The sequence below is a fragment of the Amblyomma maculatum genome, chromosome 4, assembly GCF_055883805.1.
Source record: "Amblyomma maculatum isolate TAMU_Amacu chromosome 4, ASM5588380v1, whole genome shotgun sequence".
NCBI lineage: Eukaryota > Metazoa > Arthropoda > Arachnida > Ixodida > Ixodidae > Amblyomma > Amblyomma maculatum.
This window is the reverse complement of record NC_139347.1, coordinates 36,707,358-36,733,094: the sequence shown is the minus strand read 5'-3', so window position 1 is coordinate 36,733,094 and position 25,737 is coordinate 36,707,358. Positions and strand designations below refer to the sequence as shown.

The following is a 25,737-nucleotide window of genomic DNA, read 5'->3' as shown; positions in this document are numbered from 1 at the left end:
ATGGTGAGGGCATGGTTCATGGATGACGACCTCACTGTTGATCAGAGAGAGGAGCATCAACTGGATCCACCGATGCCGGTGTCATTGGACGAAATCCGTAAGCGGAGTGGTGTCCTCTACTGGAAGGTATGTGCATGGCTCAGTCAAGGCCTTGGTTTAGCGAAAACGTAAAACCTGCACGTCTATAAGCTTTGACACCGACTAAGGAATAAATGTAATATGTAGAGTTGTATGTTTAGTTTAACCTACTGAAAATACCTTTAAAAAATCCTTAGCGTTGTGTGTGTTTACGCGAGATTAGCGGTTTGGTCAAACAAGTGAGTGTCGAAGGTCCTCTGTCTGGATAAGCTTTCCAACACAGCTTTTTGGCGTGCATCGTCGTTATTTGGCTCAAGAAGCAATTAATTTCATTGTGAGAAAGTATACGAAATGGTGATGTTAACTGGGATATATGAATTTCCAGCTGAATGCCGACACCTACGAGGAGGACGGAGAACTCGAGAAGATAAAGAAGGAGCGCGGATATTCATACACCGATGTCATCGAGATATCTAAGGACAAATTACCGAACTACGAAGACAAGGTATTTTGTGAGCGCTTTACTGCTGCGGTACGGCTGATAAACGCAGAAGCATCTTCGAGCATGAGAAAACAAATCTATTTGCGACAGCTTTATTATGGAGACATATGGGTGCGAGCGCAAAGCAACGAGCGCAAACTTTTTTGTGTTGTCGTTTGTGTACTCGTTTAAGCGCACCCATATGCCAGTATGAACCACCAACTAGCCCCATTAAAGCTTTGCTTATTATGGAGGTTCATTTGTGCAATGCATGCATTCTCCTCGTGGTGGTTCATTTAACGTTTAAACTCAAAGGTATTTGGCAGATTTTCTTAAGGTCACTTTGATGTAGCTTGCATTGGCTGCACTAGATCTGAAAGGTGCTACAGCGGCAGCAGCGGTGCCAAGCGGTCACGTGAGCGTGCAGTGCTAGTTCAATCGTGCGACGGCAGCTGCCAAAACTGTACGCAAGTGTAGGACTCGGCAACTTATAACAGATGCGTGCGCGTAGTATATATACATATGGCATGTATCGCGTGCTATAGCATGATCACGTCCAATTTCGAAACCAGCTGCCGTAGACCTACTGCACTCGGGACGTTGACTGCGACCGACTTATGCGCGGCTGCACGATCGTTATAGCGTTCTGAGAAGATGCCATTCATGTGCTTGGGTATGAGTGAATTAACTTTGTAAGCAGTTGTCACGAGTCTTAATTTAAATAAGACTGCGTAACGAGATGCTTGACTAGTTCAGTGGTATAAATATCCAAGGTTCCGATCTTCTGTCCAAAAGCGCTGCTGCTGAGACGACGTATGCGTTTCATTGCGCGGTGTTGTATACGTGACTCTCAGACATCTATGTACTCCGTGGGTGACAAGTTTCCTGTCGCAGAGTCGCTGTGCACTCTATCGTGTAGGTGGGTCTCTCACACGCACTTGGCACGGCAGAAATGACTCGATCGATCACAACTGATTTCTGTTCGCAGCTGCCCGTCTTCTTAGGTCAAGAAAAATGCCATACAACACGATAAAAAAAAAAAAAATACTACCTAAAACAATGTGCGCGAAGGTGCCGTATCATGGCCACGTACCGCTATATATGTGACCACAACTACATATAATACCGCTCCCGAGTCCTGACCAAAAACAAGATTTTAATCACCAGCATGCAGCCCAACTACCCTGTATTCGCAACCATTCGCGGATCTGTTAGCAACAAACCGTCCGGGTTCTGATAGAGATGGACTTTACAAAGCTGTGCAGAAATGTGCAGTGTCGTCTGCTCTTGGCCGCGCGGCGCATATGTTGTGCTGCACTTTTCCCTGCACCTCCTCTGGAGCGACTGCACAAAGGGCGAAAACTCGTGCAGAACTAGTCCTGCACTTTGACAAAACAAGGAGAGGAGTGCATACGGTGCGCGCGGCTCTGGCAAAACGAGGGTGGCAATGCTGCACTACTTGAACTAGTGCAGCTGGTGCAGACAAATCGAAGAGACCTTTAGCTTTAACATCGTATGTGGCCAAGCACACACTGCTTGTTGAACCTGTAGTTGTGCTTCAGTTTCAGTGGCCGTTTTTTATTTCTACTCCTTTAATCGATGCTTTTTCTTGTTTCTGTCGAGTCACTGCACAAACTCAGCCTCAGAACAATGTAGCCAATAATAATACGCATGCACGGATTTCAACATCTATTTTGCGACAGTTATGAAAGCACTCTGTCGTCTTGGTACCAAATAAAGCATTGCATATTTGGTTACTTAATGTGTTTTGTTCTTAGATTAAAACATTCTTCCAAGAGCATCTGCACTCTGACGAGGAGATACGCTTCATCTTGGCTGGGAGTGGCTACTTTGATGTTCGGGACTGTGAGGACAAGTGGATAAGGATTGCAGTGGGCAAAGGAGACCTTCTAATCTTGCCTGCTGGCATCTACCATAGGTTCACTCTTGACAAGCAGGTACGTGAATGCAATCCCGGCTGCCACGGCTGTTGTGGGATGTCGGCGCACATTAAGGGGAGATGCTCCTCGAAGATACTTTTTTCTTAATATTCAACCTATGATTATGAAACTTATATCATTGATAAGGATTTTAATGCAGATTCTAAATATGGTCTTAGTTTTTATGTAGCACACATAGTTTTTGTGTAATAGAGTCTTCAAAAGTAAAATATAGGGCTTTTTGTGCACACTTTTTTGAAGATTAAATTTATGTTTAGAGTAGCTTGCAATAGCTCATTTTGCATCTTAGGTTTAGTAGTATGAGCAAAACTACTTGAAATTTGATTACAATATCCTGTATTTGCAAAAAAATTCACTAACATCAAAAGTGTACATTCTGGGTGCTGCTAGTCAACATTTTGAATTTTTGCCAAAAAATGTAGAAGAGATATTGACAATCCAGATAGATATGCCCATTCTGCATACTTTGAAGAAGCTGTGTACAAAATTTTATCCAAATCTGAGAATTCTACGCACTTGAAAGTTTGTGCACAAAATGTAAAAAATGCTGAAAATTAGAATTGGAGAAAAACGCATCTGAAAGTTTGAAACATCTGCATTCTTGAAAAACATGACACAAGCACATGAAATTTATTCACAAAATACAAAAATAAAAAATACAAAAATACGAAACTGCAGGAGATGCTATCGGAGAGAAGAAGGCTTACTCTTCCTCTCCAAGCAGACGGCAATAGCGGGCGCTCCCGCGTTCTCGAGAGGCAGACGCGCGAAAGTTGACGATGTGCGCGAAAAATTGCAGTTTCTCGAGTCACCTTGGCTCAATAAAATGGATTTTTTAACTTCGCGTTCGAATTTTGCCTTGATTTTTGGGGGGATTGTAGCTGAATGCCCAAAGATAATTTTGCAGTAAAAAACCGAAAATTGAAAAATGTCGCGAAAAACTTGATTTTTCGACGTGCATCTCCCCTTAAAGAACCTCAGATGGTCAAAATCAATTGGACCACTCTGTTGCCCCATCCCTCATAGCCCACGGGTTTGTCTTGGGGCGTTAAACCCCACCATTTTAAATGCAATCACATGGGTGCTTGCTTGACATTCCAGAATAAAGCGCTTTCTTTCTGAACTTTAAGCCATGTATATGCACATAACAGCTTGGGCTCATACGTATCGGGTGCCCCCAAAGCATTTAAAATAAAAATAAAAGAATCCTTTGTCATAGACTTGAGACAGTATTAATTTATGTGAGGGTGCAGTGTGTCACATACGAAATGTTTTTGCAGTGCTTTGCATAGTGTCGTAATTTCCTGCAATAAAATATGGGGGTGTGTGTGAATATTTGAAAGTTTGAAATAATTAACCGAATATCCTCCAAGCTTTTCAGTTAGTTGAATAAATGAAATATTGAATGATTACAATTATTTGAAACGGTATGCTGTCAGCTTTTTATCTAAATGGCAGCATGTTTGAATAAGGCCTGCCTTATTCATTTTTCAATGACTGTTTAAAAAACAGGGCCAGGCTGATGCTGCATACCAGCCTGCCATGATCAGTATGCATGGAATAAAAGGTTCAGTGCTGTGACATGGTTCATTTATGTGCCAGCGTTCACAGCGTTTAAATATGACCTCAAAGACGGGATGACACAGCAGGGCTTGGTCAAATTAAGAAAACCTTGCCCTGATTCCCGATCTCTGAGGCCAGTGCTCCTACGTGGTTGTTGCCTGTCTCATGCCTTGAGGTAGCTGTAGCTTTCTGTGTTTTGTCACCAGTAGCAATGGGTAGATTTCCTCTACGCATAACTTAGTGGTTAACTGACTTTATGATGCGACCCCTTAGTGGAGATAAGTGTTCGCTCTACTTAACAGTTACAGCTTTAACTCCTTAGGCTCTAGTGTAATATCACAGCACCGATGCTGGCATTTTTAAGTTTCGTGCAACTGCTTATTTTGTTCAAATAAGGAACATTCGGTAGCAAAGATGAGCTATTCTTGTTCAATTTGTATTGGCAAAAAAAGTACTATTCGCACACCTCTACCAAAATGTGTTGTTTTCGCCTGATACTTTATTTTCCACTGTATAAGACACACCCCTCCTATTTAGAAGTTCTAGTGCTGCATTAAGCTGCCTTTAACAGATTTAAACAGCCTGAAAGCTGTTTGTGGCTTGCCTGCGTTTTATTTAGGAACATAGTGTGAAACGAAAAAAAAAGAATCCATAGAAGATGCACCATTGTATAGGACGCTCTTGTAAAGAATTTAAAAACAAAACACATCTTACACACCGGAAGATATGATACTTGCTTTCCGGCTGTGTATATGAATACATTTTGCTGATGTTAAGAGTGCTGCTTGAGGACTGCACTCATTTGTGAGATGTGGAGGCAGTTTTCACACTCATTTTGCATTAGTGTCAACTCCTGATGAGAGCTATGCCACAGATGAAATAATTAGTTGCAAATGAACAGTGTTTTTGAAGTTGTCATCAGCCTGGAGCACTTGCTGCAGTGTTGGTTGCTGTGAATGCATGGTTACTACCACGTCTTCACATTGTCCACTGAGGGATAATGAGGACTGGTAATCAGTGATGTAGTGTTTCCTGCAGCATAATGAAAAAGAAACAGGGCTTGGTAACTACGGGCAATTATATGTAACATGTGTATTGCTCTGCTGAACAGTAAATGAGATCAGTTTTTGATATTTGGCTATACCAGACAAGCCAGGGACATCAAAATTCTTGAATTATAATTTGGTCTTGTAGCTTTTTCATTTATGTCAAGAAAAGGTCGAACAGCTGAATATTTTTTGCCGCAGGGGAATCCTGTGTGGCGGTTACTGCAGGGTATCCAACAATAGTTTTGTAAATACTTGCCAGATATCAGCACTTCTGACTTGAGCAAATGTGCTAGCTTCAAGCTTGACAGTGTTGGTCAAGTTCACAGCCCTACCTGCCTAGACTCAGTCAAGGACTGCTGTGATCATCAGAAAGAAGCAGAGACTGCACTGGGGTTTTTCATTCTCTTTTCTTTGGTGTGACACAGAACACAGAACAGACGACTTTGACGGGTAGGACTAGTTGAAAAAGGTTGCTGCATTGTCTGAGAAGCAGCCAAATACAGATCACTTTGCGCACAAAGCGATTGCATGTCCATTTCTGATAAACTCAATGGAAAATTACGAGAAGTAAAGGTACGCTGACAGGGCTGGCTACTGTAACTTGTACATTCAATAAACAGTTTGCAAAGTTAGTTGTGCTCTTTGTTGCAGACATTTTCCTATGTTTAACATGTCTGTCTTTTGCGCTGTGGTGACCGATTGGGTCATGCCACATGTGCAGGTTATGTAACAATGAGTACCGAGTTCTGATGAAGCCATCTGTTTAGTTTAGCAAGCTTCTTAAAAAAAAAGTTAGAAGTACTCACACACATGGTTGCTATTGCGCCCTATTAGTGGCTCAGAGAAGGTAATTTTTTGCCTGTGGCACACTGGTGATTGTAGTCATTATTATTCTTAAATAGCCTCTTATTTACATGTCTTCTCGACTGTCCAGCATATTGTTTCCTACATGGTATTGCAATCTTGTATATGTCTTTCTGGCATAGAATGAATGTTTCACCGTTGGAAATTTCACACTATTTATATCTTCAGTGTTTTTTGTTCTCGTTTACTTTGATACAAAGGCTTATCAGTAGTCTGTCATTCTGCAGCCTCTTATATGTTCCCAAATAGCGCATTTGAAAGGGAGAGTAAAAGTATTGTGGTTGTAAGGCTAGATTGCACTTGGAGAAGGAGCATTTACATTTGGTGGCACCCAAGATGTAAAGTCTAGCTATGACGTGATGAAGCAACTACCACAGGCAGTTTAAATATCGAGGTTCTCAAAGTAGGCGATCGTTTGACACAATGTAGCAAGTGCATGGTTTGATGGAAACAGTTATGCGTGAAATACATTTTCTTTAATGATGCCCATTCTACAGCTTGACCATGAGGGGTAGTAATTGCACATATGTTGAAGTCTGTGCATAAGATTTAAGCTTCTACTCTGCTGCCTCCACTATTGCACTGAGATCAAATTCATATACTGCACCAACTAAACAAGCAAAAATAAGCCTACTCAGAAATTCTATTTAATCTGTGTCTATTTCACTCAGGCCAGTGTAGTCTGCCTATCCCAATGCACAAAAACTTTACTCTGTGCCAATGTGAAATGCGCTTATCTTCCAAGAGAAGGCAAGTGTAGCACGGGGCGGCAAGAAGTTGTTAGGTGGGCGGATGAGATTAAGAAGTTGGCAGAGATCAGATGGATGCAGCTGACATAGGACCAGGTTAATTGGAGGGATATGGGAGAAGCCTTTGTCTTGCAGTGTGTGTAGTCAGACTGTTGATGTTGCTGATGAATGTGAAACTATTCAAACTTTGATTTTAACTTTTGTATTCTTGCTTGCTTGTAACACAACTGAGAGATTGCATAATATTTTAAAGCACGCTCCTTTAAATGGCCAACTGTGCTATACTTTCAATTTTCTTCTTTGTACGATTCTGCCATTACGAGAAATTGGTTAAGCAGACTGTAGGCAAAATAGACTTGATGGGCACAGTTAGCTCATATACACGCTGGGTATGGTATCTGTGATGTTCACAGGTTATTCATAACATTATTTGCCCAGGCAGAATGTGACATGACATTCACAGCACATGTTGGTCTTTGCAGAACTACATCAAGGCTATGCGGCTGTTTGTGGGGGAGCCTGTTTGGACGCCAATCAACCGCCCAGCTGATGACCACCCTGCCCGGTCCCAATATCTTGACAACCTGCAGCAAGCTTGCAATTGTGCTGCTTGATATAAAATTTATACAAATGGAAGCAGGCACATGTGGAACATGTTGCAAGGAATTTTTACGGTATATTTTTTTACATGAATGACTAACTATGGAATAACGATGTGATCAAAAGTGTAAATCAATGGATAAAGGTATATTTTCAACAGTGGCAAGTCGATTTTTTATTAAGTACATCATGCACAGCAAATAAGCTGCAGTGAAATGAAGTACAGCCAAGAAAAATAAATAACATGCTGCAATATTGTAAGTCACGACTAGAACTAACAAAGAGCACATAAAATACTGTGCACACCTTGCGATGCTCAGAGTTGTTTTCCTGCATTCGATTGCACATGCTGCGTACGTGAACATTTTCAGTGTTAGAAATTTGCACGTTAAATGCAGCCGGTTCGGCATTATAAAACCCTGCACATATTCATCGCTGCTGTCAATAACCTGAAACTTAGTGGAGTGAGGCAGGATGAGTGCATATAATTTTGCTGGGAATGTTACTTTTGAGAAGAAAGGAGAAAAAAAAAAAACATTTAAAATGATAGAAGGCAGTTCTTTGGTTATGGCGCAGTGATGTTTGGTTTTACACCAAGAAATAACTCATTTCTAAACATCACAGTGCCTCTTAACACAAAATATTTACAAAGCAGGACCTTTGATGCAGAAGGGCTTCTGCCAGTTCATATCTGTAAGCTGTGGGAAGGTGATGTTGCGAGCTTCGATACTTGCGTAGTCTCCTATGAACGCGTTATTCAGGTACGACCATAAAACAAGCGTTTGTGCATAGTTTCATTTCACAGGCACCCCCTTCACTGCTATATATCTCTACTGCCTCTTGCACACTATGTATTCGACCCACAGGCACCTGAGATCAGTGATAAATATTATCAAACTACTTTTAATGTGTCCAACAGGCTTAGTGGTTGAAAGACAAGTTTCACCTGTGTGTGTGTGTGCCAAACGTTGCATTGCTACTGCAGATGAATATAAGTACTCTGTGGCCTAAGCTACTAGTTGGTAGGGTCTGAACACTGCACTTGCATTCAGTGATTTATACTGCCCATAGCATTTGGCAGCATTCCTCACAGGTTATTTGTACAAGCTTTTAATTCTGCTAGAACAGATTACGCCACCCTACCATTACACTGTGCCACTACTGCACATATTGTTCATCTGGCAAGGCACCATCGTGGTTTCATATATATTGTTGTGAAGAAGAATATCGGCAGCGGCACGAGGCCAGCCAATTAAATCATCCTGCATACTGTCGCCATGTTGTGCCGTCTTCTTGCTTGTCGCTACATAACAATATACACATAGCTCTGATTAAGCCCTGCCATAGATGGCTACTTTTGTTTTACCCAAATGAATCATCCAAGCACTGTAAGCACATTCTGTGTGCTTACAGTGCTTCCACTCTGACATGAAAAATAGCACAAATGGGCTAGTGCTTAGGCCAGAGAAGCAATTAAACCTGCCTTCAGTAGCGCGCAACACTGTACAATTGTCAGTACCTAAATATGGAAAAACAAATTCGGTAAAAAGGTAAATTACCAGTCAATGATTCCTTTTCTTTATCCTCCCCTCTCACAATATCTTGCGGAGGGACGTCTTACACGTGAAGCGGCATAATATTGCTGCCTTTTCAGTCTGATGCTAAATTTAAGGCGATAAAAGGGGGCAATTCTGAAGCGCTTAGAAAATCGCTACTTGCGACAGCATCACACAAACACTCGATGAGGGTGCCAAAAATGCAAACAAATGATGTGTGCAATGAGATAAGCCAAACAAAACACTGCATGCCTCCCTACTGCAGCTTCTCAACGGCGATGCACTGCAGCAGTTGCAGTTCACTGTCTTCTGTTTGCACAAATGAAGAAACACAGCGTAAGGTTCTTGGTGCCCATTTGGTGGCAGTTTTTCACACGTTAGTATTCTTGCTGGTGTCAGCCCAATAGTTTTGAATGGTCACTGCTTCGAGGCTGTTGAGAAATGAATCGTTGTCCAAAGAAGTCATTTCTTCAGAGTTTTCCTGCAGAGAGGAGGAAAGAAAACTGCAGTCGTTGAAAGCAGCACAATGCTGCCTAGGTAGGGTGATAATTTCATGCCAAACAACACAGGTCCTGTGCCCATAGTTGCAATGCTAGACCAGTCTATGCGACAAATTTTGTGATCTTTAGTGCGTGGTTCAGGTGTCTACAGAACAAGTGTGACAGATACTGCGCCTTTCCTTTCCTGTGAACCAACTATTTTATGTATGTTTGACTACTTTTGTGAAATTAACTAAAGTTGTGATAAAAACACACAAGATATGTGTGTTTGTCTTGTGAAAATTGGTAATAAAGTTCAGTGCTGCATGTAGCATACCCTGCTATCTAATATTGATCAGTAAACTAGCTCAGATGAATAATCAATTGAGCCTAAGTTTCAGAGTGAATGATTAGACCACATGCAAAAGCCCTGAGGATGCAACGAATTTTATGTTAGTTGTATATAAATAATGTACCTGGCACCTCATTCCACACTGACTACTTACAGAATTAGTTGACTGAAGTTTAGCTATTCACATAGAATTATTTCTGAGACCAGCATGCACTGCTTATTCTGAGCATGCCACGTCTTTTAATACTAACTTAGCTAGTTTGGCACGAGTTGGGTCTCGGGGCACCAAAGCAAATAGTTCCGCATCAGCTTTCTCGTCATGCTTCACTTTTCAAAACAAGATAAAGAATGAGCTGCTTAATTAGTTCTTTTCACTCCTAGACAATAACATACCTTTCACTTTGACACTGCATGCAGCACACCCAACCAGCTAAGATGAATAACCCCTGGGGATCTAGCAAAATGTTCAACCTTTGCTGCAAGGCAGGCTCCTGTATATGAAGAGATGTCATTGTATGCACTTGCTTTGGTGCATTCATTTTTCCCTTGAAAGCATTTGCAAACAGGCCATTTTTGTTACCTGCACTCACAAAACGGTGATATCTGTGACTACAGTTCATACACTTGCCTTAAGAGCTTACTTTAAGAAAAATGCAGCAATTCATGGAAATCACTTGACTGTACATTTAATTTTGCAAGCACACCGTCTCTTTCATATTTTATATATATATTTTGTTTATATTTTATTTAAAAACTGAACTGAAAATTTCTTAGTAAAGAATAAACTGAAAGTGAGAAAAAAATATATACAGCATGAAACACTATGCCCGACATGAAACTACGCCAGACTCTCTATTCTTTTTCAAGTGTATGTTACTGATAGTATAACTTAATGCCTTTAAAGAGAGTGTTTGGTTTGCTCTATAGGGTTCAGTATACAAAAGGGACATCACAGTGGAGGGTTCTGAAAATTTCATTGAAGAGCTCTGGGAATTTCGACCATCTAGCCTTGAGTTCTGTCTCTATCGAAACACAACTGCTGCAACCGGGATCAAACCCGCATCCTGGGGAGAACCAGTCAAGCACCCTAACCATCAAGCCATCGCTACAGGGCTAAGTGAAAATGGGAACACTTCACATCATGATAACCGGCTGCGTAAAGGGCCATGATCAGCCTGCATATACAAAGTACTGGGATCGAACCCTAGCCACGATGGCCACTTTTAAATAGAGGCGAAAGGCAAGACACCCATGTGCTGTGCAGTGTCGGTGCACGTTAAAGAAACCAAATACAAAGTACTGCAGTTTTTAATTTAAAAGGCACTTTAATTTCTAATTACATGTTTAGCTCTTTCGGTATCTAGAAACGAACAGGAAAGCTGGAACAGGAAGTACATTTGACCCATACTACCTGTTCCTAGATTGCACATTTCTATGCTTGCATAAAATATGAACTACTGATTAAGCGAAAAGAATCCACTTTTACTGAGTTTTCCACATTGTTGTTGCTGCAACCAGCACTGGTTGTTACAGATATTAGTAGGTGTTGACAAAAATGCAAGCGACAAAAACAAAAAATTGGCTGTGGTTTAGCTCTGGTTAAACCGGGTTGAATTGCGTTAGCAATACCTCCTTGGCTGCAGCTTATGGTTCAGCATGTAGTGTATGGTGTAGCTTGAGATGTTAAAGCGGGGCTTGATATGGTGGGCTGGCAGGAGCTGAGAACTTGAGTCTCTTGTTTCACATGGGACGGTTATATCAGAATCGGTCTGCCAGGACCCTGGAATTCACGTTACCCCTATAGGCCACTAAGGCACGTTCATACGGCTTGGTTAAAGCCGTATTCGTCTCGGCTGCGGCTCAAGGTCAAACTTGACCCTTTTCGGGACGGCTGAAACCTGGCGGAGTATTGCTAACGCAATAAAATAGTTTATCTAATGACTGGCAATTCATTTGTTGCAACTGTGAATGCATTCATGCAAAATTCAAATTAGAACTAGAGGAGTATAGAAGAGCTAGCTTAAAATTTTCTGTTCAGTAAACAAAATTATCAAACGTTTAGGCATTTCTTTGCTGAACTGGAACCATTCACATTTCACTGTGCAGATGCTTTGAAGAATACTACCTGAAAAAGCTGTACCCTACTTATTTATTTGTTTAAGTATGGTATGAAATCCAACGCAAAACTTGTTACTCCTCTGTAAGTACTCACAAGCCAAAGTGAAATGATAAAGCATTGACTGCAAGCATCATGGTTCATCACACAAGTAGTCTGCATGTGTAACAAGTAAGTTTAGATGATCTAAACACTTCTTTAAATGGAGGGCTGTATACACAAGAATGGATTGAGTGGAAGGGTAAACACAAAGCCTGTAAATGCAAAAGCCAAGTACCTTAGGTAGCTCTATGTGGGTGTTCATGTAGCCAGTGCGCACAGTGTCGTCAATGTACGCGACATTGTCGGTAGACGATTTGTCCTGGTTGTTCAGCAACTTCAGGAAAGGCCTTCGCAAAACAATGTACGTAATGAGACCTGGAAAGAAGACAGAGTAATATTATCAACGATAAACTACTTCTTATAGGTGCTCTCAAAGCTGTTACTGCTATACACCTCGTTCAGAAATAACTCAAAGAATGGCAATGCTGTTAAAAAACTTTGCACTATGCAAGGTAGAGAGCATAATATTTTTAGTAGAACAAGCAAGGAGTTGTAATATTCGTAACAGCAGACTTTAAGCTTGGGCTGAAATCAATGCTCAGAAGACAGAAGCCCTTAAGAAACACAAGATGGGACACTCTTGTTCAATAAACATTTTACATAACTGCCTGAGCAACTCTGAATCTGTGCTCAGAGGACTCATTACAAACATGTCTGCTCATGACATAAACAGTACGCTTCACAATACTCTCGACCTTCTACCTCTTATGAATGCACCACTATTAATGCTGGCTGCGCACTATTTTATCATCACGACCTAACAGTAAACACAGCAGCAGTGTTAAATACTTTTAGCAGGCCATAAACCAGGTAAAATTGATTACTGCAATGCTATTTCTCTTTTATAACCAAATTATAAAGAGTTTAAGACCTCTATTTTGAGTACATTCGTGTTAGCACAGGCTATTGGTCATGACTGCTGGCAGTTATTCTGCAAGCAGTGGTTTGCAATCCGTGGTCCCGCCAGGCCGTGCCTTTTTGCACCTCGGCATTAGTGTCCACTCCTTCTCTCTCGCTCTTTGACCATAAATATACCTTGCACACAGCAATTAATATTTTTTCGAGCCCACGCTTGTCTCGCGTGGTATGTTATCGGAGCACACAATCAGCATACAACGTAACACTATAATATGGCCAAACGATTGCAAGTGCTCTGATGTCAAAGCCTTAACAGTTTCAACAGTTGGGCTTACCTGCAAGCAGTGCCACTGATGCAATGGAACCAATGACAATGCCAGCCACAGCACCCCCTGCCAGTGGGTAGTCTGGGGACTCTATGTTTGGCGAGTCCTTATCGACAGTAGGCGGTGTCACAGTTTCTGCTGGTGTGGCAGTCACACTACTTCCACCTGGATCTACGTCCACAGAAACACCCTCGTGGTGCGCATTTTTTTTGTCCAACAAGTCACCAGGAACACGCAGAGGACTGAAGTCATTCAATGTAGAGGATGTGGTCGTCGCATAACTGCTCTGCAGATGCACATTGTCTCCGTGTTCCCCAGACACAGCATTCACAGAAAGGGACGCAGTTGTATCCGTTGCTGCTGGGGCCTGTGTAGTGTCTGACGGCTCTTCCCTGTCTGGTCGTGTGGTGAGGATGGGGTGCGGCATGGTGTTTTCTCTGGTTGTTGCTGATGGGCTTGTCCCCACTGGAGGAATGTCATTGGAGAGCTGAGGTAGTGGGGCTGTATCAGGCGATGTGGTGTGTCCAGGTGTTAATGGCATAGAGTTTGCCAAGACTGGATGTGTGACATGGCCCTGTGCTGCTTGTAGAAATGGCGGAGCAGCAGCGATGGGTGGCTTGTTTCCCGGGAAAACGAACGGGCCCTGCATGAGATGAAACCAGGGTTCCTTTAAATGCTGTGGCAGCCATCCTAAGTTGCTAAATCCCAACAGCAAATGTATGCTGGCGCACTCACACAAACAAAGACATTAACAAAAGCGCACAAGGCTTGACATTTGGTCACCGGCCAAGTTACCTAGCAGAATAATAAACAAAATAGTTTGGAAACAGATGAACTAAATTTTAACATCTGAGGAGAAATGAGTGGGAGAATATAAGATTTAAATCAAAAGCATGAGCAAAAATGATTAATCCAATAAAGATTTTATGGTAATGGTTATCATATATACAGAGGTGTTCTAACAGTACAACAGCTTCATAATATCTTGGTATACTGAGATCAGCATGTTATGACATGTTCCAATCTTGAAGAAAGTATAGTAAAATGTTTGAGACGATATCTAGTAGCAGCCATAGTTGCACTTGACGTGCTACAAGTTATTGACTGCTTGTAATCAAATACATTTTTCTGTAATTTTGTTATTAATCAATTACTTTTGAAAACAGTAACAATCTCTGTAATTAAATTACTGCTTCCAGTAATCAATTATTGGTAATCAGTTACTTTCTTTTCCAAAAACAAATCGTAACCATAGGTACAGCTTTGAGAACCTCAACTTGGCAGCAAACACTGCTGCTAGAGGAGATGTTTTGTTTCTGACGGAGCAACAATGGACTGTCTGTGGGCAAAGAGTTGGATGCGGTCATGCTTGGGCCACAAATGGGTCACTGCCACCTCCTATGACAGTTGCTATGATGAGCATTTTAATATCATGCATCCACTCTGTAGGAACCTCCATCCCGCCAGATAGTGCCGCAACTTGCCTCCCGCTACACACAATATAGCTTATGTGGTATTTTGTACTTCTGCTGGCATCTGTTGCCATTCTTTCATTGTTGTTCTCTATTTAGTTAATGGGCATGCAATGAAGGGCAACGCCAGCAGCTCCACCAGCTGTTGATTGATGATTTGAACTGCCCATGCTATGGTTCCACACCACAGGCATTATGTGACATTTTAAAGTAGTTATATATAGGTTTTATCACCTTTCTGTATGGCCTTATTCGCAATACTCTATCAAAGCACTATAAGCAATGAAGCGCAGTGCTTTATAGAGGACTCAGACACTAGCATCGAAACAATGTGCAATTAGTATCTAGTATGCAATGCGATGGCGTAGCCAGAAATAGTTTTTTGGGCCGCTACTTGAATGTCGCCAGTAAAAAAAAATTAGGCAGAAAAAAATTTAAAAACGCTGAAAGGGGGGGAATGCTCCCAGCCATGTCTGTAGAATTACCTGGCATGCCACATGACTCACAACACTGTTCCACTTCTCATAACCTTCTCCTTTCACCTTTGCCTTAAAATGGCTATGAATGAAATTTACGCTGAATTCCATTGGTCAATTGGAGCTGGGTGCCTGGATTGAAACACAATAACCTAAACACCTACAGAGCAAATCAGCCTTGGTTGACCATACAGCAGGAGTAATGCTGAACCGATTCTGGAAGCAGAGGTGGCACACCAAAATGTGTGGTGATTGATAAATAGGTGGGGCACAGGCGCTCATGCACCATCAATGCTGTAATGTTGTTTAATAGACATGCATGAAAAAATGGCGATGCCTAGTGCCCTCTGCCGATATTTATGAAACCATTAAAAACAGCCAAAAAAGTTCTGCAACCTCCAGAAGTGATGACATTGCCGACTAGGAGTTCTGGCAAGATGTGACTCAAAAAGAGTTGCTTCAAACGACAGTGGAATTGCGCAACCTACCTAGGTCGACCAGTGGAATTTGAACTTATTATCGCGGAGCAAGAAAATCTGCTCTGGCACGAGCGGTGGAAATCATGATTAATCATGTAGCTTGTAAGCATGACTTCTACAAAAAAACAAAAAGCTCAATGACTAAAATCTGCAAGAATGGCATTATCCTGGCTAATGTCAGAACGAACCAACGTCAGTAATCTACAAATATTTCACATTTAGCACTCTGATACACATTAAATCAAAATTATTTGGAATAATAAATAGTAAACAGTGCCAGCACATTGCACTCTTTAGAGCAGTGGTGCCATGCTTACATGACTCCTCTCATTGTGAACCATGCACAATTCACAACACCCATAAAGATTCACTAAAATGACTATGCTCGGTTACTGGCCCTGTTGATTGGAGACGTTTATCAGTGTAGGATTTCATTCAGATCACCCACCGTGCTGAGAGGTGGGTTGTCAGGGTGAGGTTGAGATGGCCAGTTGGAAGGATGCATGGGCTGCCAGCCTGTTCCCTGGGGCTCACTCAATGTGACAGGCTCAGCGCGCACAAAGATGGGGGATGTGTGGGGGGCCTCGTAAGTGGGCTCCTGGGGTGGGCTGCCGCCTTCTTCCCAGGGGGGTAAAGATCCGGTCACCAGCAACACAGGATGCTGCGGCAGGCCACTGCCTCCCTGTAGCACTCCTCCGCAGGGCTGTTGTAGCAGCGTGATGGTACTCCACATCACTGCAAACGCTGCTGAAAGAAGCGTGAAAGATCAATATATTCTCCTTGGCAATTACAACGCATGATTGCCACATGGCAAGCCATTCCGCGACTGAAAACTGCTGGCCCATCTCAGTGGCCCGACTATATGCAGAACTTTAGGCTGCGTTATTTGTGCGCATTAGATACCATGCAAATTGCTTTGTGCAAAAAAGACAGGAGTACAGCACTGGACAGGTTGCTGTAATTGCTGGAAACTCAAGGCAGTGACACAAATGCCCTGCATTTTCTTTCTGTTAGCAGACCTGCTCAGTTAACGTGTTTGGAACACTGAGCTTGCCATGCCCAGTGTCATGTGCTTGTCATTTTTTTTTTGGTGCACGCAATGGCCAGGCACTTTCAAGAACAACTAAGCACAAAATGTTAGTAGCCGGTATCTTAGTGCCATCTGCTCCTATATGAAGCGACTCTATGGTTCTTAGCTTAGTACCATTTGGTGCTACTCAAAGAAACATCACGCCTGACATTTTTATTCTCCTGTGCTAGAAGGCTTCTGCAGCTGCCTTCCTCTAATGCTCAAGCATCTGAAGTACTAAAATCCCACCCCACCTCCAACAGAGTGAAATCACTAAACTGAGAACATCTCACAGAGTGAGACCCTCAATCAAGAATAGAGAGTCAGTTTCAGTGTACAGTTTGCTTCTGTCATGACAAGTGCACTCCTCAAACCTAGAAACTACTTTTAAGCATTTTGCAAACAATTAAATGCAATGAAGCAACCTGCTTTCCACGCATTATTAAATCATGTTAATGAGCTCATGTAACTGCAATTTTAGCATAAGATTTGCAGCCATGTCTAGTGCTTTATGCTTAAAAGTTACTAATCCGTACAAAGTTGACTGCATTTCTGTGTCACAGTTGTGAATCTCTCAAAAATGATGCCAAGATGCTTTTTTAATGGAGTTAATGAAATGCTGCAGTTTCGGAGTCTGGAACAGCAATTTCTGCAACATGCTAGGTAGTGAGCGTATTCTTTCTAGCTACGAAATGCTGCAAGACCAGATTCATGGTTTAAAATATCTACAAAGATTTAGGAAGTCAGCTCCTAGTGATAACCAAGCTATATGAAGGGTACTCCATAGTCGGGAATTAATTGCATCTCTCATAGCCCGGCTTGCTTTGGGATATGTTAAACTGCATAAACCAAACCAGAAATTAATTACATTACAGATAGATGCATGTGCCAAAATCAGTGCTGCACATACCACAACCTGTGAAGTCACAAGCCATTTAAAAACTAAAATGAGGAAGAGTGGGACTACACAGTCCACAGCCATCAAAACGTGTGTCACAGGCAGATGGATAAGTTGTCCAGCTTGTGCGATATATTTCATGCGGTAAATTTACTTGTGGCTTTAAATACACGACATAAGAAAAGAGCTGATGCTTTAAGTGTGTAACTTGCCAGAAAGCTGCACTATGGTAGTTTAGAACTGTTAAAATGACAGTACCTCATTTATAGCAGCGTATGCATGCTGGGTACTATACCCACCTGTAGAAATGTCCATTTTCTCTTAAGTCATCAGCATCATGTGGATTCCACATTGTCGGTCAGGAAGTAAGAGCACAAGCCATTCCCAGCTGGAAAGACAGGAAGAATTGCAATGCTTCAAAAGGGTTAAATGCTGGGCTAGTTGGTGCTCAGATTATGCAAGCATATATTTTAGCACAAAGAGACAGGATGACAGAAAGACAAGACAAACACGGGAGCCCATGTTCGTCTTGTCTTTCTGTCATCCTGTCTTCTCGAGCTAAAAAACATACTTGGTAATTTTAATGCCCACGCAAGTACAAGATTAGGGCACATTGCCAACACATTCCACCCAAGTATGGCCACATAAAGTAATCATAACTTATTCAAGACACACACATGCTAAAATGCAAATATAAGGACCTATTTCACCACCTTATGCTCATAACATGTGCAGCATTCCATTCAAGTCAGGTGAACATGCAGTGTGCAGCTACCAACAATCATTTGTGAAATTTGTAGAATACAGACCATAAAACAAACAGTGCATGGAATAATACATTAGCAGCTGGTCAGTCACTTTGCCAGAAATGTGTTCCATCAGTTGACCCAAGTGACATGTGCATTACTAATGCTTCATACTTGCCGTCCAGCTCAACTTTTCTGTCATTCAGCATTGGCTTCACTAAAGCATATACGAAAAATTTTGTTTGGAAAGACTAATCAACTTCTGCTCCACAAGGAAGTAAGATAAAAAATGCAGAGGTTTCATAACAAAATAGTATACAAGGGGGAAGTTAAAGCTGTTTGTTTTGCTGATCCTGCTGTGTTTTTACTGTCTACCTGTTGTGATGACCATATCACAATCAACGGCTCCACAGTCAGAACAACTTGACATAATGTTGTTTCACTTAAGGAATTAAGTAATATGAGTGTCCTATGCTACAAGTTGGCAATTCTTTGCTGTCATGGCATACAGTAACCAAGAACTGCATAATAAAGATCTCACAGATCTCATGCAAGCAAAGAGATATTCACTTGTTTTGATGTTTCCCCAGAAAGAATGACACAGGTATGCTTTACAGCATTCAAAACTTGTACTCAGACTGGAGATTTGCATTTGAGTCAGGGTGTCGAACCGGAATTTTTTCAGGCTCGGCTTTGCCTGAACCAGTTCAAATGGGTTTAGAAAAAAACAACTTTGGGTGCATTTTTTTTTACTCTACTTTTTTAATACTGAGTTTTTCTTTCCTGCCTGGTATGTGACAAAAGCTGAAAATTCATACTGTAGTTCGTCTATTGTTCTTGTCGTGAGACATAACAGGCTCCACTTGGTTGTACAGACTAGCATTTTCCTTTAATCCGCTTGACCTCATTCCTCTCCCTGCTTTTCAAATTTTTTGTCCCGACCTCCTTCATCACCGCGCAACCCGTAGACCAAGTTACTCATTAGTTACGTTTCCTCTCAACAGTGCACTTTTAGCTTTCAGTGCCACCTTTCTAGACTGTCTTAGGTATTCGCATCAGTGATGATGGATAAAGTGATGAAACACATTCTTTCTTTTGGCAGTGTAGTTGTATGGCTGAAACGATAGCACATCAAATAGAGCTTGTGAATTAATACTCCTCCTAGTAATTCCACTCAGTCCCTAGCTCTACCTAGTCTTCACATTTGAACATTGGACATTCCTGACATAGTTTAACTTGCCAAGGGAAATAAAACAAGCAGACATAGATAGCTAGGGACAAAAGGAAGAGAAGACAAAAGTGGAAATGAACTTATGGAATCATCTTTATACTAAATTCAGATGCAACTCAAGAACAGACCGGTAAATTGCTGCTCAAGGCGATCTTCCCACAATCAGTGTTGGCTTATCATTCTGAAGTCTCGGTCAACCAAATTGCATCGGATGGCGTCGCATCGCATACGGCTGCGATGCACGTGCCATGTGACTCATTGTGGTGTCGTCAAAAGATGGGAAAATAAAATTGTGGGACATTTCTTTTTAACAGATTCGTCATTTCATTATTGAGTTGGACATGGTTATATATTTATTTATCTAAATATGCAACTTCACTTACGAATTATATGCTATTATTTCATTGCTTAGGAAGCTAGGTTTTCGAATGGGGCAACTTTCTCCAGTGCAGCGGTCACCCGTGTTCAGGATAAAACGATAGCCCGACACCAGCTATTGATGCTATGCATGTGACAATACATTTTCTTTGTTATTGTCAGCTTATAGCAAGGGACAATTTTTCAATATAGATATGGTGTTTGCGGTGTGCAGTGGCACTTTCGAAATAAGTGAGAAGTTTGCTTTACAAGCAGCGATAAAAGAAATACAATGAAGTTGCCAGCAAAAGTGGGTTGGAACCGTACCGTGAACCGGTTCGGGTTCAGTTCCAAGATGACGGAAAAAATTCGGGCTCGGTTCCGGTTGGTATGATTCGACAACCTGATTAGAGTGCAACTTATACTCATTCAAAAGTTCTATCTGCTCTAAAAGATACACTATTATGCACCACGTTGTCATGCAGTATATGCTGTGCCTGCGACAAGGTGGTAATATGTGGCACACCTTTCTAACAGCACCTGCACGATATCCGTACCTTAGACAGCAATGATGCTACAGTCTGATGTGCTAGATTTATGATCAGCTTGGCATGAAAAGGAAAAGGAAGCCCTCTTTACGCCACTTGTTCATAACAGGTAGTTGGAACAACACGATGCACACAAAAGCATGGCGTGCTATATCTAGTCATAATTCCTATCACAGAGTCATATGAATATCATTATATAGACACGAAACCACTAGGTGCCATGGTGCAGCGTGATGTGTAGCTTCCACAGCACAGCCCATGTAGTCATAAGCAAATTAAAAAAAAAAAAAAAAAAGTCAGATTCTCACTGTGTCTTTGGCTTCAAATATTGCTGCCACTGTGACGAGTTATGCATGCTGGCATGACATGTAAGCTGCTTTAAATCAGCCATATCATTTGTGCTCGGTGTACTATACATATGCTGCAGGCGAGTCTCCCTGCTCCAACCAGAAAAAGCCGGTAAAAATTGGCCAGTACAAAAATACTGAATTGGTTCAAACCAAAAAATGGCAGCTTCTAGACATGCTCATGCCATGGGACATCTGCCCTGTCCTGGACATGAAGCTTGTCGCCTTGCTATAGAAGTGGAAATGGGCACCAGCAGGAAGATATGGAACCATGGAGAGCTTAACGAACCTGCATGAGGATGAAGTTTATGGCACCTTTTTCAGTGTATTACATTGTAACAAAGCACTCAAAGAATTAGTGGTTCTGTACCATCCAATGGGACATCCTACTAACTATGAGTCCAAATATCTAACTTTTGTGCCGAAGAGAAGCTGCCAGGACAATTTACGTAATGTAAGTAGACCTACAGGCTCAAAGTGCACAATGAATACAGCCTGAAGGAGCTTAAGCTAGTGTTCAAAACAGACCGTGATCAGGACTGTCATTGACTCCCCGCAGTTCTGGATGGCACATGTATGCAAGTAGCTATATTACACCATTTGTCCTTGGACATTATAAGGCTTACTCTCTAGAGTTCTAAGGTTAAACCAACATTTTCGAAACTGTCAGCTGTCAATGCAAAGGAGCACACAGACATGGCTGGCTGCTGACAACAGTTAAAATATGTATCCATATATATCTATTACTGCAAAAAATTAAGTTTTTGTGTCCAAGAAAGTAATAAAATTGGTACTTTGCTTCCCATAATGACTTTTGCAAGATCTCAGAATTTTATTTTACTCCGATAATCACTGCATTTAGCATTTACACAATGCAGTGAGGTGAAAATTTTTTTTGAGAAACAATAATTGCCGGGAAACATCCACAGACTTTTCACAAAAATAAATGCTGCAGACTTCTCAGCCTAAATAAACATAAGCTATTCTTTTTGTGTTGTTCTATCCTATGCGACTTCTATAACTATGCCATGCACATATGCACGTGTAATATGCCTCATGGCTGCAAAGTATGTACTGTGTAAACGAATTACATATAACTGATGGTTACCATCTGTTGATTGCGCAGTGACTTGAATATAGGCAAAGCCAGGTCGCAGAAATCGGAGCAATTTATTGGTAGATGATTCATACTTAAGCAGCGCAACGACAAGACGCAGCAAAAGAATGAGTAACAACACGAGCACTGCTGCTCATCTCTCATTTTTCTGCTGTGTCTTGTCTTTTGCACTGCTCGAGCATGAATCCACACCAACTCGCCCAGTTTTCAGTTATGAAGTCTGGAATTACATACGAGGCAATGTTTCAATGTGACTGCCTGGCTCCATGGCACCTAAACTGCCATTCGAAAGGAGTTAATTAAAATATAATGTTCACTTAATTTTTGTATGAGAAAAAAGAAAAGAACAGCAGACAAGTAAAAAGAAAACATGATGATACAGGTACAGAATATTCCACACAAAAAAAAAAATTGAAATGGTTAAAAAATATGCTTATGTATCTGTGGCAAACAAAATTATGAATGACTGCTTGTGTACAGATATGGACATAATTAAAGAAATAGTATAATACACTAAATACATTCATAACTGGGTTAATGCCACACTTTGTGAAAATCTAAGAAGACCAATATTGAGCAAGCGTGACATTGTAACAGGGATAAAATATGATTAAGAAGGAACATCAGTATGGCAGATTGTGCTGGGAACACATGCAAGTCAACAAGAGGTCTTTGGAAACGCCTAAATATATATACAAACTCACTGTCTGTGAACTGTATATGCTTCAGCCACAGCAGACACACTGCTGCTTAGTTCTCAAATTTGCAGACGACACACTTTGGATCCCTCGAGTGCAACTGTCGACAAGTTTCGGTTTATCGCGCGCTCTCGATTCGTGAAGTGTCTCGGCTTTCGAGAGTTCCTGTTGAGTGGGGAGTGGTCGACGTGCAAAAGGTAGGGTTGCGCAGAGGCGGTGCAATAATTTTCGTTAAGTGTCTCAGCTTTCGAGAGTTATTGCTGAGCGGGGAGTGGTCGACGTGCAAAAGGTAGGGTTGCACAGAGGCGGTACAACCACAGAAAGCAGAACAGAATAGAATATATATATATAAAAGGAAACGGTTTTTAGCAGGTGCTCTTCACGAAACCGACGTAGCATGTAAACCAGCACCCTCAGTCGATTGCACGCGCCTAACGTTTCCTTAAGAACGAGTGACAAAAACTGGCGCGATCAAAATGCTCGTTTTCGCGCTGCCCGAGCTCAGACACAGCCCAGGTGCATCGGTGAGCACGCGCCCTGAGCCCAAGATCCGTTCAAGGTCTACGCGTGTCCCTCACTTTTACGCATCAGCGCAACGATCGGGCAAACCTCGCAGGTGTTCTTACGTCCCGCTCGGTGGTCTTTTGTTTATTTCAGTTCTCACTCGCTTTCCGGCGACGAAAGCTGCGCAACCCAAGTGGAGAGGCATCGGCCTTATTTCCACCGAGCAAAGATGTGCCATTTGCCGTGGTCTAGACGTTTTAGTGAACCTGCCCAAGTGCAATAGGCGTAGGCGTATTTTGCCGAGAACGGGCCCGTACAGAAACTCATATGTTGCATGTACCCACCTTTGGTGAAGTTCCGCCACCCTTTCCCGGCCCGGCGTGCAGGACCCACGAGTGCGTCGCGCCGATAGACGAAGACAAACCGCGCAAAGATATATCTCAGCGTGCGCTCCCCTGTCACCGGTTGTCACCGGAACCCCACTCTACCGCTACTCCGGGAAACAGCGTCGACATTGTGGAGTGCCGCTGTTGTCTCCTCGGCAAGCGACGAAGACACGACAACCAGCGGGCCTCGCGATGCGGCTTCGACGTTTCCAAACTCCGATGTCCCGCGTAGTGAAACTGAACGTCGTCCACTACACGCACTCTCTTCGACCCGTCACCGATGCTTCGCCGTGGTACTCCGTTGCCGCTGGGAACACAGGCGCGGCAGCAAGCTGGAGAGGGGACGGGCTCCGTTGTCTACGGCTGCTTGCCTTGCCGCCACAGTGTCACACGCGCCGCGCAAATCCGCTTGGTTACGCTTCGCACACACTCCACTGAAGCTGGCTCGCGCAGCCGGCTGGCTCGACGCACGAACCAAAACAAACGCATTCAGCAGGGGGAAGTAACGTTGAGAGAGCGAACTGCCGCCGTCGCGGGAAGGCAGTCGGCGAGAAAGAGATCGCGCTCTCCGGCTCCTCCTCTCACCTGTGTGACGTCACGATACGAACGTTGCATGAATAACGGAGCGCGGCGCCCGGAGCGCGCGGTGCTTGGAAAGCAATGGTTAGTGGAGTGGAGGAGGAAGGCGAGAGCTTTCTCTCTGGGCCGCAAAATCGAACCGGTCGCGGTTGTCGAAAATAGAGGGCGTGTAGCACAAACCTCTGTGTAAGTGGTCCAGTTTCGATTTTTGTCTTCCGGCTCTCGTTTTCCACAGCGTACGGCTGTCGCGATCGCTTTGGCCGAGTTTGGTAGATTCGCAGCTGCTCCAGTAAGATGAGAAAATGGGAAGTAGGTATCGGTGTCGTGGCTCGCGGACAGAACGCGCGAAGGCTTGAGAGGAGGGCGTCCCTTTGTTCTGGCAGTCCGAAAAAGAAAAGTGGAACAAAACATGGCCCTTGCATTGTCTACGCAAGACTTTCGCACAGGCAACAAAGAGCTGTTTTTCCTTATTGCTTGCCAAACAACTACGAGGCTGCAAAACATTTGCGATGGTTCGAAAGCGAAGCTGCGCATTTTGTTCGGGGGAATAGGAACCCGTGAGAACAGGGCAGGTAGTTGGTTCGAAAGTTGGACTGAGCATAGATTTCTTGTGAATGACGTCAAATTCTAATCGCACATCACCATCATCATCCTGAGTTCAGTGCAGGATAAAGCCCTCCAACTACTCTGTCTTGTACATACCTGTCTCATCCGCGCACCTAACATTCTGCCATCCCCTGCTACGCTTTTCTTCTCTCGAACTAAGTCAGTTGCCCTTAGCGGCCGTTGGTTTCTTGGCCTCGCAATACATCACCTGCGTAGAGATCTGTGATTACCTACCAGCTTTTACACCTTTTTGCGATGCTTCTATGGCTTTACTTAGGTACATCCGCCCTATTTTATCCATACTGGTATCGACATTGCCCTCCTTGTTTCTTGGCGCACGCACGCACGCACGCACGCACGCGCGCGCGCGCGCGCGCACACACACACACACACACACACACACACACACACACACACACACACACACACACACACACACGCACGCACACACACACACACACACACACACACACACACACACACACACACACACACACACACACACACACACACACACACACACACACACACACACACACACACACACACACACACACACACACACACACACACACACACACACACACACAGAGAGAGTCGGGGGTTGTATGTCTAGAGTGGGCGCCTCTTCATGTGCCTATAGATATTCAAAATGACTACTATTCTCTTCAGTGTTTCAAGAAGCAGACTATATCAATTTACTTGCAAAGAGCATCTTCTTAAATTTTTGCGCGATGACAAATTCTCATGTCGTCATTTCATGATTGCCTTTTTGACTCAGTATCCTGGTGGTGACGCCATATGATGCCTTCCAGAGAAGCTGACACATTTGCTTCTTATCGGTTCGCTTAGTCCTTGGCAAGCTTGCACATGGTGCTCTTATTCCTGCAGAGTGATCACGTATTATATGCCCAGCGAAGCCGGTCTGCGCTCTCTGTGAGTTGAATATTTATGGGTTTCGCTAAGACGCTCGAAGACACTTGAACAGAACGCTGCTCATGTGCATGCCAGTACGTCATTTATTTTCTCTGCAGCAGATTTGCTGGAAACAGTGCGCGTTATTACTGCTATCTCCATCTTCTCCCATGAT

At 42.8% G+C, this 25,737-nt stretch overlaps 2 protein-coding genes across 5 annotated transcripts; one reads left to right on the top strand and one right to left on the bottom strand.

Annotated features, from left to right (window-relative positions):
• On the top strand, window positions 1-7,499 carry Adi1 (acireductone dioxygenase 1; the record flags this gene model as incomplete). Its single annotated transcript, XM_084601081.1, is given in 4 exon segments — window positions 1-126; window positions 464-583; window positions 2,338-2,517; window positions 7,228-7,499. Coding segments are annotated over 4 exon segments (558 nt in total), but the record flags the coding sequence as incomplete, so codon positions are not given.
• On the bottom strand, window positions 7,496-23,995 carry LOC146190715 (uncharacterized). Of its 4 annotated transcripts, none has more exons than XM_084601078.1 (7): window positions 23,421-23,995; window positions 20,911-21,046; window positions 17,828-17,916; window positions 16,010-16,308; window positions 13,144-13,777; window positions 12,126-12,265; window positions 7,496-9,382 (listed from the first exon to the last, which is right to left on the bottom strand). In XM_084601078.1, the coding sequence occupies exons 3-7, from the start codon at window positions 17,841-17,843 to the stop codon at window positions 9,272-9,274; spliced, it is 1,200 nt and encodes a 399-aa protein (XP_084457204.1). In that variant the 5' UTR covers window positions 17,844-17,916; window positions 20,911-21,046; window positions 23,421-23,995; the 3' UTR covers window positions 7,496-9,271. The 4 variants fall into 4 exon arrangements, with proteins under 4 accessions (XP_084457204.1, XP_084457206.1, XP_084457203.1 ...); XM_084601080.1 differs by having other exon boundaries at window positions 16,010-16,305; window positions 23,421-23,994; XM_084601077.1 differs by lacking the exon at window positions 20,911-21,046.
• Between the last annotated feature and the right edge of the window lie 1,742 nt (window positions 23,996-25,737).

Bases quoted from the DNA above. Each gene is read 5' to 3' on its own strand.
- LOC146190715 (XM_084601078.1), bottom strand. The intron at 12,266-13,143 runs GTAAGCCCAACT...TCTTCTTTCCAG, and splicing joins ATCAGTGGCACTGCTTGCAG to GTCTCATTACGTACATTGTT. The intron at 9,383-12,125 runs GTACTTGGCTTT...TCCTCTCTGCAG, and splicing joins CCCACATAGAGCTACCTAAG to GAAAACTCTGAAGAAATGAC.